At 42.9% G+C, this 16,987-nt stretch overlaps 2 protein-coding genes and 1 pseudogene across 2 annotated transcripts; all 3 read right to left on the bottom strand.

Annotated features, from left to right (window-relative positions):
* Positions 1-585: 585 nt before the first annotated feature.
* Positions 586-1,533, bottom strand: LOC127196980 (vomeronasal type-1 receptor 54-like). The gene has a single exon (XM_051154672.1). It carries the CDS (start codon positions 1,531-1,533, stop codon positions 586-588), a length of 948 nt encoding a protein of 315 aa, XP_051010629.1.
* An 8,259-nt stretch (positions 1,534-9,792) lies between these two features.
* On the bottom strand, positions 9,793-10,778 carry LOC127196979 (60S ribosomal protein L6-like; annotated as a pseudogene).
* Positions 10,779-15,483: 4,705 nt separating this feature from the next.
* Positions 15,484-16,407, bottom strand: LOC127196831 (vomeronasal type-1 receptor 94-like). The gene has a single exon (XM_051154588.1). It carries the CDS (start codon positions 16,405-16,407, stop codon positions 15,484-15,486), a length of 924 nt encoding a protein of 307 aa, XP_051010545.1.
* Positions 16,408-16,987: the final 580 nt, after the last annotated feature.

Genomic DNA, 16,987 nt, shown 5'->3' with positions numbered 1-16,987 from the left:
TTCTTGTTCATCTGCACATCAGAAGAGGGCATCAGATCTTATTATAGATGGTTGTGAGCCACCATTTGGTTGCTGGGAATTGAACTCAGGACCTCTGGAAATGCAGCCAGTGCTCTTAACCACTGAGCCATCTCTCTAGGCCCTGTTTATCCATTCTTAAGATGGTTTTTTATATAGACCCTGTGTCTGTCTCTGTCTCTCTGTGTGTGGGGGGATATAAATTTTCTGATCATGTGATAATTATAGTAATAAATGTTATGTACATAATTTGGCAAAACAGATATAACTGAGGGGATTGAATGAATGAAGATGATCACAGCTGCCACATATTTGAAATTGCTGTTGATAATCCAGGCCATGGCAAGAGACAGTCACTTTATGTGTCCCCAAAAGACACACTAGGACACACAAAGCACTTATGTAGCTGGCATTTGGATTTTCTTTTATGAACACAATCCACAAATTAGACAATAAATAGGTTTAACAACAGCAAAAAGACAACTCTGTATTTTCATTTAACCCGAAGCTCATGATAACTACATTACATAGCTCTGAAGGCAGTGCACCGGGTCATCTTAAGGGAGCTTATCCATCCCAGAGTAATATGACGTTCACCATCCTTCCAAATAGGGATCTGAAAATGTAAATTATATGCTTTTCAGTACTGAGGACCAGAAAAGGACTGACTGTGGCGTAGCCATGGGCTGTGAGAATGTGGACACAATGCAAAGTGAGACCATCATCTGTACTCCTTAAGTAGGAGATGACGCTGTCCACGGTGTACATCACCACGAAGAAACTCATGAGCCACAGGATGCTCTGCGTGGCTCTTTGCTCTGCAAAAGGTTTGAGGGAAAGGCTGGCACTGTGGAGAAGCTGGGACTGTTTCTTATGTCTGCGTAGGAAAGTCACCATGTACACACTGGCGAGGACCATGAAAACTACAAAGATGGCATCCCTGGAGGTCAACAGTATAAAAAACGTGTAGCGGACAGAGTAACTCATGGGCAGAAGACAGCAAGATTGAGTGATATATGTAAAAGTAGGTAAAGTCAAATTAGGGGCGGCAGTTATGTATGTTAAGAGGGGACTGCTAATGGATGAAAAGAAGATGCTCAGGAAAAGAAGGTAACCTAGCATATGGTATGGAGATTTATGTTTGAACTTTGCTAGACAGGAGCTCCTGGGACTGAGGGTGATGGCCTGGAGGATGCTGAGCATGCTAGTGGCACAAAGAGAGAGGCTCCTAAGAAGTCTGTACAAGAAGAAAACAAATTTGCACGTGGTGTCATCCCATCTCTTCCATAGCATAAAAATGTCTGTAGCTACTAAACTCATGACTAGCAGCATCAGTATGTGGATTAGGGACAAGAGCCTGATGAGTGGATCAGTGAGTCTGGGCCTCTGGCCATGAATGAACATGAAGATGTGGAAGAGAAGAAGGAAGCTGTTGCCTGAGATCCCAATTGCAGCCTCAGAATAAAGAGTGTTTCTTATCTTAGTGTAACCGGACAGTTCACTGATTTTATTCATTTTAAGCCTGAAAGAAGCAGGTAGGAACTGTGCAGGGAGAACAGCAAGGTTTCTTATCACAAATCTAGCTTGCTCATCCACTTCAGGCAATGGTGGCACCGCTACTCTCAGGAAGATGTGTCCATGTTTCACAGTCCAGCCTTAATACACTTATGGTCACTCACCTCCACCTCAAAGTGTTCTCTCCCCTGTTCCAATGCTCATTTCCCCATCAGCATATCAGCTTTCTCCGATATTAAAAATTGTCATGTGTCATGGAAATATTTTTCCTACTGTTTCAAATTGGAGGTTTCCTGAGGCAAAAGCAATGTCTTTCATCTGCATCATGTTGATTGACAGGCACATGCCAGCCCTACAGGCTTTGGTGAAGTTCAATGAGCATTGCAAATAAGTAGAAATGAGACATCAGACAGTGTCCCTGGCTTATGCAGAGCGAGTCATTTCATTGCAGTCTCTCTCTGTTCTGCTCATTTACTGCAGGCCTAGTGCTCTTCATGTGGTTCTGCAGGGAGCACTGAGAAGTGAGAACTCTAAGTCCAGGCTCTTCACAGCTCACACACAATCTACCATTTCCTCTGCATGTGACCATGAGAAGTCTGGGCCTGAGCTGCTGTCACCTCTTCTAGAACATATCAACAGTGTGTGCCTGTGTAATGGAGACCCTCAGTGTGTAAGAAGATGAAGTCTACATACCAAGCACAGCAGTGTTTCCTGTACAGGATGAACTCTGTGGGAGTATAGGCTGGTGGCTTTATTCTCATGAGGCTCCTTATGTTTGTGACTTAGGAGAGTTAATGCAGTTTTTAAAAAACAACTGACCAGTCTGTCTTGGCCTGAAACAGAGAAGATTAAATATGAAAGTGGTAGACTACCTAAGCAATCCCTTCCCAGAGCAATCTGGTAGCATGTTAGGCCTTCTTCTGTGAATCCCACTTTGTAACTGAATCTGAGACACGTGCTGATGTCACAGAAGAACAAAAGCCTTTGTGAGAAGTGTCTAGTTATCAGAGGCTGCCAGGAACATAGTCCAGGATATTTTCTTCTGCAGCAAGTGAAAATAAGGAAATAGAAATAGAATTAGAATTGCAATAGATTCAGGGCCATTCCCAATGTAACGTATTAATGAAAGAAAGCAGAGTTACCCAACCTATACTGGAAGATGGGCTGCAAGGGCATCTAGGATTTCAGACCTCCTTGTGGACACAGTGATGTTTCTCAGACTCAAGCGGCCCAAGACTCAGATGTACACCAGGAGACTTAATGGCAGATTCCTTCTCATGCAATACAAGCATTTACTTTAATTCAAGTATCACAATCCTCAGTTGCGTAATAATATAAAAATTTTAGTCGTACAGTAAAAAAATTATCATTTTAATATCAATGATATAAGATGCTTTTATTTTATCTGTGGTGTGAGATATGAAGGAAAAGCAGAAGTGTCCTGGTTACCAAATCTGGAGCACCCGCCAAGTACTCAGAGCAGGAGGACCGTAGGGAACCTCAGTGTGCAGAAATGCTGGCCTCCAGGCATCATGAACTGAATTGATCCCCATGACTTATAGTCTAGAAGGGCAGAGCCAATTCCAAAGAGTATCCTGTGACCCCCAAGATGTGTTCTGTGACATACACACCCTACCCCACTCTACAAAATACATAAAATGAAAAAAAGAAATCAGAGCTAGGATAGATAGTCAGTTAAGGACTTTAAAAATGGGAGACTTGCTGCTCTTACAGAGGACCCAGCTGTAGTTCCCACCACTCTCATGGCATCTCAAAATCATCTGTAACTCCAGCTCCAGAGAACTCAAAAGCTTCTGAGGTCCTCAGACAACAGGCATATGTGCAGGAGAAATAAATACATGCAGCAAAAACAAGAAATCTACCATAACAAAATAAATCTAAAAAGAAATTAAATGGAGATTTTCTAAAGTAAAAGAGTGAAGCATCATTAGAAAAAGTTAAACCTTTACAAGGTTACTATACTAAGTCCTATGTACTAATAGAATTTTAAATAAGTTTTACTGAGTGATTCCCTCTGGATTGCCATGTTCTTTATATAATATATAGGTTTAATTACCTAATCTGAATTTCAATAGAACTCAGAAACAAAACAAAACAGGCAAGAAGAGGAGGAGGAAGGGGAGGAGGAGGAAGAGGCAAGGGAGGAGGAAGAGGAAGAGGAGGAGGAGGAAGAGGAGGAAGAGGAAGAGGCAGGGGAGGAGGAAGAGGAGGAGGAGAAAGAGAAAGTTTTCAAACCTTCCACACAGCTCACTGCAAAACTCTGGGAGCATTACACTTCCACCATCTGTAACAAGGACAACTCTATTATCTTCACTGTAGTTTTAAAGCCATGATTTGGGGAAAATGGGGAAAAAAATCTCATAAAACCATGACTTTAGTGGATGAGGCAGGCGTTGAAACCTGCAACTTTTTAACTGAAACGAGTGTGGGTACTTCTCAGGGTTCAGGCTTGTAGCTAGGATGTTGACCCATACTTTTACATGCACCCTGAGAGAACAGGAGAGTGAAGTGCTCTTTTGACTCAGCTGTCAGGCCAGGACACCCACAGCCTGCTACAAACTCCACTTGCCTTGTCAGCTCAGTGAGGAAATAGTGGCTGAGCCTGGCTCTCTGCTGCACAGCTCTGACTCTCCGCCCTCATCTTAATCACTGGTGTTAGGAGCAAGAAAGATGGGTGCTCATGTCTGTCTGTTCTGATGGGTTTATCAAAAGAGATAGACTGAGAAAGTCTGAAAGCCAAGTCCAGAACAGACAGGACGAGACTTGACTGACACCTTAAAATCTCTGGCTAGGACACTGGAAAGACTGATGAACACTCAAGTTGTTCTCTCAGACTCCTGGATTTTTGGGTCCTGGCTCTTTAGACAGCAGGAAGGGAAATGGCTTCAGGAGAAAATATTCGGGGGAACCTCAAAATAATGTGAGGTTGTCCTCTACTAGATGGTGTTGATACATCAAGGAGATTTCCTTCCAAACACACCGGAATTATTTTTAATTACTCTAAATACAGAGTGACTTATGTCATAAATAATTTTGTTTCAGTTAAGACTGTAACAAAAGTGAAAGGAAAGATTTTAATGATGATATGAAATGAAAAGTATCAATTTTTAAAATAATAGGTACATAAATTTGAATCACTAAGATATACATGTAAGGAATATTGATGTAGTTCTTCATTGTGAGTTATTTAATTAAAACAAAATGTAAATATTAAACATTGATGTTTCCAATGAAAGATTAACTAATATTAGGAGTTTCAGGAAATATCCTAAGGAAAAAAACCATACTCTTCACCAGTGCAGAACACAGTCCCCAGTGTTGAGGGTCTGTCAGAGCTCAGCATCTCCCCTGCAGATGCTGAAAACTTCCCTGCATCCCAGTGCTCCTCCTCCCACAGCCTGCCTGGGACCTGACTGCCTTCTGATGCTGCACTTGGGTGCAGATCACTTACCCAGATGGACGTGACAGGGAGGACTCTGCGCCTGAGGAGATCCTGCACAGCTTAGTAAAGGGAGTCTTTAATGGATCCCTGCAGCATGTAATTTTCATGTCTGTCAGAGGTGAGAAGTTTCCACTGGGAAGCTCTGAAAATGTGGCATCCCAGGGGAGCATCTTCCCTGCCTGTTGATCTTACTCACCTCATCCTGGATAACAGTCATCTGGGGAGGGCTGGGCACAACGCTTATCTGTGCTCCCTTGCCACACCTACAGGCGATCAGAAAGTTTATGACATACAGCAACTATAACTTTTCTCACTTTACTCCTTAGACTTAATTAGGACCAATTTTATTCACTGTGAGACTTGTAGTCTTTGACGAGAACTCCTGGGCCCCCCATGATTTCCCATGGTTCTGAGTCTGCTTCCCCACACTGTGTGACAGGCAACCCTCCTCCTGCGGCAACTCACCCCACCAAGTATGTGGTTTCCATTTAATGTTGATTCTGTGCTCCATGGATTCTGAAATCTGTTTCAGAATTCAAGGTGTGAGTACATTTTAAAAGTGAATCTAAAAAGAAGTGGAGTGAAAAACAGAAGTAGAGGCAGAGCTCAGAGCTGAGGTGGTCACAGTCAGGTGGCAGATATCTGAGGCTGAAGCCATGTCTGACTGGACCCCAGTCTCTGAGGAGCAGGAATGGCCACCTCATTCTCACTGGTGGCGTCAGGAGGAGGCTGTGCTTTGAGTGGAAATCTATGTGCTGTGGTTCAGTCTCCCGTGCAGGCACGGCACACACACCCTCACTCAGAACTCAGGAGAGGGAGGCAGGAGCATACTAGTCAAGAGCAGCCTGGGATCCTCACAGAGACCTTGTCCAAAAAAAAAAAAAAAAAAAAAAAAAAAGCTGTCATTTTAGGGAGACCCTCAAATAGTCAGGTATTAGAATTAGAAAATAGTACCAATGTGCTCAAGGCAGTTCCCCATTTTTTCTTCTGTCAGGTTCAGTGTATCTGGTTTTATGTTGAGTTTTGTGCATGGTGATAGAACAGATCTATTTGCATTCTTCTGCATGCCAACAGCCAGTCAGACCAACACCATTTGTTAAAGATGTTTATTTTCCCATTGTATATTTCTGGTTCTTTATCAAAAAGCAAGTGTCCATAGGTGTATGAATGTACATCTGGGGCTTTGATTCAACTCCGTTGATCAACCTGTCTGTTTTTACGCCAATACCATGTGGTTTTTTATTACTAGAGTTCTGTAGTAGTGCTTGAAATCAAGAATGGTGATACCTCCAGAAGCTCTTTTATTGTACAGGACTGCTTTAGATATTCTGGGTTGGTTTGTTTTTCCATATGAAATTGAGTATTGTTCTTTGTTGAAATGTTGATGGGAATTGCTTTGAATCTGTAGGTTGCTTTTGGTAAGATGGCCAGTTTTACTATGTCGACCCTATTGATCCATTAACATGGTAAATCTTTCCATCTTCTGATATTTTTGGTATCACTTATGTATATCTTCTTCAATTTCTTTCTCCAAAGACTTTAAGGTAGTGTCATTCAGGTCTTTCGCTTGCTTGGTTAGAATTACTCCAAGATATTTCATATTATCTGTGGCTATTGTGAAGGATGGCATTTCCCTGATTTCCTTCTCAGCGCATTTGTATACAGGATGGCCACTGATTTAGTTAGTTAGTTAGTTAGTTAGTTAGTTAGTTAGTTAGTTAGTTAGTTAGTTAATTTTGTATCTAGCCACTTTACTGAAGGTGTTTATTAGCTGTAAGTTTCCTTGAAGAATTTTTAGGGCCACTGTGTAGACTATCATATCATCTGCAAATAATGATACTTTGACTACTTCCTTTCCAATTGTACCATCTTGGCCTCTTTTAGCTGTCTTATCACTCTAGCTAGGACTTCAAGTACTATATAAATAGATATAAAAAGAGTGAACAGCCTTGTCTTGTTCCAGATTTTAGTGGAATTTCTGTGAATTCCTATTTAATTTGATGTTGGCTACAGGTTTGCTGTGTGTTGCCTTTATTATGTTGAGGTGTGTACCTTGTATCCCTGATCTCTCCAAGACTTTTATCATGAAGGGGTATTGGATTTTGTCAAGGCTTTTCCAGCATCTAATAGGATGATCCTGTGGTCTTTCTTCTTTCAGTTTGTTTATATGGTGGATTACATTGACTGATCTTCATGTTTTGAACCACCCTGAATTCCTGGGATGAGGCCTACTTACTTGGTCATGGGGTGTTGAATTACGCCCCCCAATGGTGTTTTCTCTCAGCCTTCTGATGTCCCTGGGAAGCTAGCCAGGCGTTCCTGGCTCCACTCCTCCAAGCTCTGGGGAAGCTGGCTGGGCAAAGGCTTGTTCCTAGATCTGAGATCCGAGATCCTGTTGCACATTCAGCTGAGAATCCAACAGAGGTGGGTGGGGAGAGCCAGGTTCTCATGCTCTCTGAGGGGAGGATCCTCCACTGCTGCAGGAGTCAGGTAGGAGGGCGGGGGAAGGGAAAGGGAGCTCAGATTCCCACCCTCTTCTGCAGGGACAAACCTCAGCTTCTGGTCTCTCCCAGCAGGGGAAAGGAGCCCAGGGCTTGAGGGAATGCAGGGTAGCCAAGCTTGCTTTGTCAGAATAAGACAACAAAGAAACAAAGAACTAGGTTTTAATTCATGTACTAACTCTTATATATACATTCAGTTTAGAGGCAAGAGTCTGAGCCAAGCTAACAAAAAGGGGAAAAAAAGAAAAAGCCAGGAAAAAATGGAGAAAAGGACAAAAGTCTTGGGGCCCAAAGGACAGAGGAAAAGGACAAAAGGAGCCCTCTACTCAGGGATCCTGGATTTTTTAAAACACATTTTTATTGAAAAATAAAATAATTCATATTACATCTCACTTTCTATCCCATCCCATGCATCCTCCCATTCTTCCCTCCCTCCCACTTTCACCCCAATCCCCCTTCCCTATGACTGTGACTGAGGGGGACCTCCTCCCCATGAATATGGTGCTAGGGTATCAAGTCTCTTCTTGGTAGTCAGCTATCCTTCCTCCAAGTGCCATTGGGCCTCCCCAACAAAGGGACATGGCCAAATATGGGGCACCAGAGATCCTGTGAAAGTCAGTCCCCGGTCTCCACTTAACTGTGGAGAATGTTCTGTCCCTTGGCTAGATCCGGGTAGGGGTTTACAGAAGATGATCCAGCACACAACAAGAAAATTTGCTCAACCATGTTCATAGCAGCCTTATTCATAATAGCCAGAACATGGAAACAGTCTAAGTGTCCCTCAGTAGAAGAATGGATAAAGAAACTGTGGTACATTTACACTATGGAATACTACTCAGCTATTAAAAACAAGGAATTCCCAAATTTTCTGAACAAATGGATTGAACTAGAAATTATCATAATGAGTGAGCTAACCCAGAAGCAGAGAGAGTCAAATGGTATATACTCATTTATAACTGGACACTAGCCCAAGGGGCAGGTCCCACGAAAGTCTTCACCTACCAGGAAAGTGGGATAGAGGTGAGAACATCCTATTGAGACTCTTGGTGAGAAAAATATAGAGGATAGGGAAGTAGGTGGATCCAGAGGGTCCTAGAAACCTACAAGAGGAACATTATGATGGGTGGATCTGAGCCCAGGAGTTCTGCTTGATCTAAGGCACCAACCAAGGACAACACATGCAGGGATCCTGGATTTTTAAAGCCCTATGTTGCAAAAAGGGAGGCCAGTCCCAGGATATGCCTTTTGTTTGTAGTAAACACCCAGAGAGCCTGTTTCAAAAGCTGGACTTCTTACTAACTCAGAGGCCGCTTTGAAATGTCTTGTGGAAGGAAGGAACAGAACCCGGTTAGTCACACCTTTTCTCCAAACGGGATTTTATGGTCGCTTTCTGGAGACAGGAGAGAGTGCTTCCTCTTTCCAGTGCATGTAAACTGGCTTCTCCTGAGAGGAGCCGTCTCAAGACCTCTGCCCAGCAAAGCCCCACAATGGTGGATGGTATATATGATATGCTCCTGGATTTGGTTTACAAGTACTTTGTTGAGTATTTTTGAATCAATGATCACAAGGAAAATTGGTCTGTAATTTTCTTTTTTGGTTTGAGTCTTTGCCTGGTTTAAGTGTCAGAGTGACTGTGGCCTCATAAAATAAATTTGGCAGTGCCCCTTCTGCTTCTATTTTTGTGTAATAATTTGAAGAGCATTAGCATTAGTTCCTCTCTGAAAGTCTGAAAAATTCTGCACTAAAACCATAGCATCCTGGGCTTTTTTGGTTTGGTAAATGTTTAATGACTTTTCTATTTCCTTAAGAGTTATAGGTCTATTTAAATTGCTTATCTGATCTTGATTTAACTTCGGAAAGTAGTATCTATCAAGAAATTTGTCTGTTTCTTTCAGATTTTTCAACTTTGTAGAGTACAGGTTTTTGAAGTACGACCTACTGGTTATTTGGATTTCCTTGGTGTCTGTTGTTATGTCATCCTTTTAATTTTTTTTTTTTTTATTTTGTTAATTTGGATATTTTTGTCTCTGCTTTTTAGTTAGTTTTGATAAGTGTTTGCCTATCTTGCTTATTTTCTCCAATAACCAATTCTTTCTTTCATTGATTTTTTTGTATTGTTCTTGTTGTTTCTATTTTATTGATTTCAGCCCTGAGTTTGATTATTGCCTGTTGTCCACTCCTATTGGATGTATTTGCTTCTTTTTGTTATAGAGCTTTCAGGTGTGCTATTAAGTTGCTAGTATGAAATCTCTGATTTTTTAAGGTACAAAGCTGGTTAGTCAGGTTGTTAGCAACTTAGAATACCAGTTTGTGAGGGACGATACACCCCGTTTGTCAGGGAGATCTGAGATCGCAGGCAGCCCTGCAGCTGGGGAACAGCTTTGATCTTCAGCAAAATCTACGCGTCCACAGTTTTCTGATCTGCCTTGCACTGCTCTGCAGTATCATATTTCTCCTTCTCTGTGTCAAAGATCTCGCCCTCCAGGTGCCTGGGCTTGCGCAGCTGCTTCTTCTGAAGTAAGGGTCAGTCAGGAGTTTGGGATTTTAACCTCGCTAATACCAACTTTTGTAGATGTGGCGATGACAAACTTCTGGTGTGTTCTTCACAGAGGAACTCTATTGAGGGCAAATGGTACAGTCACAAGTAGCAAGCTGCCACCCAGCTGCTTCAGGAAAACCACTCTCTTGCCCCTGTGGTGCCCAGTGAGGATGATCAGGACTGTCCCAGGAGTGATGCTGGCACGCGCAGCTTCCTCACGGTGCTGACTGAAGGGCTTTTTGTCATGACTCGGCACCTTCCAAGGCTCGTCTTCGGTAGGATAACACCTAGGCATTTTTCAAAGCTTCACCACCCGGGTGCCACCATTCTTGTCACTACAGACTACTTTTGTGACAGTAGCAAGGACCTTCTCCTTTGTTTTCAACAGTGGACTTTGCGGCTGAGTGTTTCCTTTTGTAGGAGGTCTTTCTGGAGTACATTGCAAATCCAGAGTACCTGCCAATTCCTCTAAGCAGGATGGCGTTTAGGCTGCAATGGGGCTTCCCTTTCTTGGGCTTTTAAACCTTAGGGTCACCCTTTTTGGCTGTACCAGCGGTGGGGGCGCCAGGGGCAGCAGCATTATCACCAGCCTTCTTGGCTGCAGGCTTCTCGGCTTTTCTACCCACCGTCTGGCAAGATGGGAAAGAGGCCCTCTCTCTGATTTCTTTATGAAGTACTTTGTGCTGTGAGCTTTCCTCTTACTCCCGTGTTCACTGTGCTCCGTAAGTTGGGGTACGTTCATTTTCATTGAATTCTTGGAAGCCTTTAATTTCTTTCTTTCTTCCTGCCTTGACCCAGTGGGCACTGAGTAGAGAGTTGTTCAGTTTCCACAAATGTGTAAGCTTTCTGTTACTTCTCTTGTTGAAATGTAGCTTTAATCTCTGAAACATATCTGTCTTTCTTTACAAACCAGTTTGGACCAAAGTGTAATATTAATCTCCATCCATGCCATATGAAAGGGTAGTATGTAATAAAAAGTCATGAGGACTCTATAGCCAACAAGATTTATTGTCTGTGCCAAGACATTTATATTTCAGCCAGTTTCAGAGCTATTCCCATGTAGAGGGATCGGCATATACATTCCCTGTTGTGTTGGTCCTGCTGGCCTCCCTCTTTCTGTCTATAGCCAGCATCTTCAGGGGTCCCCTCCTGTCAACTCTGATTTCTAATAGTTTGGATGGAAGATGTAGCTTTTTTTTCCTGTTGGAAAAAATGCAAAATCTCTTCCCCAATGCAATGAACCTTTCTCCCGCTCTGAGATATACATATCATCAGTGTTTTCTACATCCCAGTGCTTTTTAACAGCTGTGTTACTTGTCTCATTGACTTTTTAAAAAAATCAAAGTCAACAAAGCACCATTTAATTTATCCATGGAATATTCTTTATCCCTCTTCTGTTCTATGCACCATTTCTTTAAATTCTTGTTAGATCTCTCCATAATTGCTTGACCTGTAGGGTTGTAACAGGTTTCATGTCATAATGCTTAAAAATGTATTCTATTCTATTGGACATATGTCAAAGCATCATTAGGCCCAATCTGCAAACATGTTTCCAAGAGAGTCATCACTTCCAACAAATGTGTAATTTCAGATTCATCCTTTTCACAATTCAAGGCAAGAGACCACTGGAATTCTGAGTGTGCATCAATAGCATGATGCATCCACATGTGTGCATATCTTAGTTCTCCAAATGCTACAAAAGTACATGTCGTTTAGTTTATTTGTATATTACTGTAGGGTAGCATCAATAAATACAATCTGGATTTTTGTTTGTTTTTTGTTTTTCAAGATAGAGTTTCCCTGTGTAGCCTTAACCATCCTGGACTTGCTTTGTAGACCAGGCTGGCCTCGAACTCACAGTGATCTACCTGCCTCTGCCTCCCGAGTGCTGGGATTAAAGACATGAGCCACCAGGCCCAGCTCAATCTGGGTTCTAAATTCAATCCCTACTGGATTCCTCCGAAGGTTCTCTATCTTGATTCAAGGAATCCATCAACTTCTGTTTGATGTCTAATCTAGTACCTAGTTTCTCAGTCTCTTTTTTCTCCAAATCTGCCTTATTCTGATATCTCATAAAGAGAATATACAAAACTGTAATCAGCACTGGAAAAAAAATGACCATTTGCATGCTGACAAGAAAAACAAAGTTGTATGGAATCCAGATGCATGTGTCATTGTGTCTTCCTCCATTTTAAACACAGAAAATAGGATCCCCCGCCCCCCAACTCTTTCCCTAAGGACTTACTTTCTTATTTTCAAACCAAATATTTTTCCTATGATTTTTATGTCCAGTTTCTCTTCTCCTTTACTGTTTTTCAAACTTAATACCTTACCAGTTAAGATGCTTGGGACGTCTCAGTTTGCATCTCACACTGTTTTTAGCGCTTCCCCGGGCATTTAGCTAGCTCGAGGCTCCTGGCTTTGCCTTCTGTCGGCCTGGCCAGGCCTTTCCAACCTACCAGACTTTGGCTGCTGGGCCCAAGGCAGGTTACTGTGTGTTCCCACTCACTAGCTGCCTTTCCCAGGCCTCCAGTCTCCTAGTGGCAGCTTTTCTATAAGCCTTTCTGCAGTTTCCTGCTCCTTCCCACCTGCTTTTTCCAGGCTCACACTGCTATTCCAGGAAGCTTTATGCCTTCCGGGTATGCCTGAGGCTATGGCCACCTCTCTTTTAAAGAGACCAGGCCTCTTGTCTGGCTAGCAAATTGTGTCAAGTTCCAGCTTTCCACTCTATTGCTGCTTACTGGCCTCTGGTCAAGTGCTCAGCCCACCACCATGGCAGTTCTTAAAGGGGCCTTGCCTGGCTTTCTGGTCCAGGTCCTGTGTTCACACTCTTGGCTTAATGCCTGAATCTTGTGTTTTAAGCTTGGATTCCTGCCCGACAGTGGATACTATCTGTAGTAGGGTGCATGCTCTTCTTCCCAGTCAAAGCTCCCAGAAGCTCACAAGACTCAAAATATATTTACAAATACCTAGGCCACATAGGAAGGCTCTTCTCTGACTAGCTCATAACTTAAAATAACCCATTTATACTAATCTCCATTCTGCCTCATGGCTGGTTACCTCTGCTCAGGGACCATGCACCTGTCTTCACATCTTCCTGGGAGAATCTCCCACCTTCTATTTTATCCCTTCCCATAGGCCATGGGATAGGCCATAGATATTTTTCTTAAGATTTATTTATTTATTATGTATACAGTGCTCTACCTGCATGTATGCCTGCATGCCAGAAGAGGGCATTAGATCACATTATAGATAGTTGTGAGCCACCATGTGGTTTCTGGGAATACAACTTAGCACCTCTGGAGGAGCACTCAGTGCTTTTAACCTCTGAGCCATCTCTCCAGCCCGACCATAGTTTTTTTTTTTTTTTAATTGACAGGCAACGCATCCATACAGTACTCAAGATATTCCCTCTACGTACACATGTGACAGGGTTTGATATATCATTACTAATGTAAAAGCTCATGTCTTTACAGCATTGGCTGATACCAAAGCTTTGCATGTCTGATCTGCTATTCACATTTGGAGTTTTGCGCTCACAGGAAACTTCATCCAGCTGAGCTGCCTGTGTGCCTGAGTGCCAGGGCTGAGCAGCACATGTGCTGGCAGAATCTCCAGCAGGAGCTACGCTTTCCAGGAGAGGCTGAGAGAGAACAAGATTCAGTCCAGCAGGGAACCGCCTCCAAACCTGATTTTGGGACACATTTGCCACAAGGTTTTATTATTGAAAATGTACACTCTTGTCACTTTTTAACATTAGGTAGAATGTTTTAATTTGTGGTGTCTCTCTCTCTCTCTCTCTCTCTCTCTCTCTCTCTCTCTCTCTCTCTCTGTGTGTGTGTGTGTGTGTGTGTGTGTGTGTGTGTGTGTGTGTGTGAATATAGACAGCTATGCATCATGGTATGCATGTAGAGGTCAGAGTTCAACCTATTACGCTGGTCTGGATAGTTACATGGATGCTAGATATTTAAACTCAGGTCTCTGTTGTGCGGAGAATCCTTTATTCACTGAATCTCGTGGAGACTAGAGGTAACACTGTGATTACTTCATGAAGATAGTATGTCTTTATTATGAGGAAGCCCACAAAACACATACAGATGCCACTTGAACATTCCCGACACACAATTGAATGCTAGTGAAGACACACACGTTGTTCTGTCCCATTACTGCCTCACCATTCGCCTTTCCCTGAAGTAAAATCCTGCCCAACAAGCTGCCCCCCAAAAAAAGGAAGGAAGGAAGGAAGGAAGGAAGAAAGAAAGAAAGAAAGAAAGAAAGAAAGAAAGAAAGAAAGATCTCCCTCTAAAATGACATTGCATTTTGTCTCTCTGAGTCTAACTGCTGTGTGTGCCATTCTCTGTCAATCAATGCACATAATACTTATTTTTCTCTCACTGAGTTGTCTTACTTTGCATAGCAATTTCATAGCTTGTCTTTGTTCCACTGTTGCAGAAAACAACCAAGGGATGGGACTTCCGAGCTGAAGCTGGGAAGCAATTTATTATATGGAAACAATAGGCCCAGAGGACATCACTCCGAAATCAGAAGCCCTAAGTTAACTTAAACAAAGCTTGGTGTGCCCACCTGCACAGCAATCTAGAGTAACATATGTTTGGTTGGCTCATTAAACTTTCTCAATAATGTTTGCTAAACTGCCTCATAAGTATAAATGTTTTCCCTAGCCACAGAATTTACCACAAGTTATTTATAGCACAGACAGGAGGAGAGGGAGGAATTGGGTTTCAGAAGAGATGCGGGGTAGAGTCTTGTACCTCAAGGGTTCAAGCCAGTGTGGTGTGGATATTTCCTGCTTTTCTGGGCTCCAGACTGCAGTACCCTGTGCTAGAACTGCCTTGTCCTTTAAGATTGAGCCATATCCGATACCACGCAGAGCCTGTGTTTTGGTCATGTGTTCTGATGACTCTAGACAGTTGTTTCAATCTCTGGGAATTTCAAATCCTGTCATTGTTAGCATTGCTGTACCAGCCACTGTGGGGCTTCTTACACAGGGTTCTGTATTGGAAGTTATGTGGATAATTCCTTTTCCTTCTGGATCATATGACTATTTATGGCTTATTTGATTTGTCAGGATAGATATAATAGAGGAGATTGAAATATTGAAAAGTGTTAGAAGTGGTCAAATACTAGAAGCGGCATGAGCTGTCCAAGGCCATGATGTGTATGAGCCATGCATAGGACTCCCTCAAAGACTCATCGCGAAATAAAACAAAACGAATAAACGCTCTTTTCCTATCTCCAAGGGTATGTGGTTGAATTTTCTGTTACATGTTTGCCACCACATGGGTTACAGTAAATAATTTTAACAGAAAAAGCCCCACAACTTCATATTTTCACGTATGCCAAAGCGCATTGACACCATTCCATGACTGACAGTTCTGATGCCACTACACGGGCTCCTCTTAAAGGAGCTTGCCCAGCATGGATAATCAAATATTTATCACCTTCTCACACATAGAACTCAAAAAGTTAACTATATGTTTCTCAGTGCTCATGAACACAAAAGGGCTGACTGTGGCATAGCTGTGGGCCACAAAGAGTTGGACATAGTAAGATGTTGGATCATTCAGGAACATGGTTCTTGAGCAGGAGATAATGCTGTCCAAGATGGACATCAGCACAAAGAAGCTCATGAGCATCAGGATGGTCCTGCTGGCCCTTTGCTCTGGGGATGCTTTTGGAGAAAGGTTGGTGCTGTGAAGATGCTTCCTGTGCCTGCACAACACAGCCACCATGTACGAAGTCGAGGTGACCATGAGACTAATAAGAAAGGCTTCCCTGATGGCCAACAGCGTAGAAAACGTGCTTTTCATGAGGTAACTCATGGGTAGGAGAGAGCAGGACTGAGTGACATACATGAAGTGATTCGAAGTCAGGTTAGGTGCGGTGACAATCGACACTAAGAGGTGACTGCTGACGAACATATAGAAGACACTCAGAAAGAGAAGGGCACATGAAATGTGATGAGGAGATTTATGCTTGAGCTTTGCTAAACAGGAACTTCTGGGGCTGAGGATGATGGCCTGGAGGACACTCAACAGGCAGGTGGTACAAAGGGAGAGGCCCCTCAAAAATCTGTACAGGAAGACAAGGAATTTACATACGATGTCATCCCATCCCCTCCAAGAAATGAAAATGTCCGTGGCTATGAATGCCATGGTGAGCAGCATCAGCAGGTGGATTAGGGCCGAGAGACCAATGGGCAGGTCAGTGGGTCTGGGCCTGTGCCCGTGCATGAACTTGAGTATGTAGAAGAGAAGAAGGAAGCTGTTGGCTGAGATCCCAATGCCAATTTCGGAGAAAAAGGTGTTCCTTATGTTGGAATTCATGTGGAGTCGGCTGCTCTTAGTCATCTTCTGTGGAAACAGTGGCTAGGTACAAGAGAAAAACAATGACTCACCATGAGCAAAACTGCACACATCGCTTCCAGACCACTCTTGTGCCCTCAGGAAAACACGCAGATGCCCCCATTCCCTTATTCCACTGGAGACCTCAGTCATATCTTGCACCCCACAGAGCATGCTCACACTCTCACTCGTCCTAAGTTTCTGAGCCACGGCTGGATCCTGTGTCCCATGGCGGTTGCAGCAGTGTGTGAGCTCCTTCAGCATTACAAACTGGGCACAGCAGAAACTGCCTTTTCTTATTTTGAAGGTTTTGGTTTTACTGGCTCAGGTGAAGCATCTTACTTGGTTTTCATCCACAACACTTTGATTGCCAGGTACATTATAGACAGGGTTTTACTATTTTTGGTGAGTCTGAGTCAGGATTGTGTAAAATAAGAAATCAGCCCTTCACAATAAGAGAGGTCCATGGATTGGGTACACACTGATTCTAGTCAGGGCTATCTTTACTCTGTTTGTTTATTGTAAAACCAAATTTCTTAAAATATTTCTGTAGCAAATGTTGGGGAGGATGGCCTATGAACCAGCT

Source organism: Acomys russatus, chromosome 13, assembly GCF_903995435.1.
Source record: "Acomys russatus chromosome 13, mAcoRus1.1, whole genome shotgun sequence".
Classification (NCBI taxonomy): domain Eukaryota; kingdom Metazoa; phylum Chordata; class Mammalia; order Rodentia; family Muridae; genus Acomys; species Acomys russatus.
This window is presented reverse-complemented; position numbering and strand designations above follow the sequence as displayed.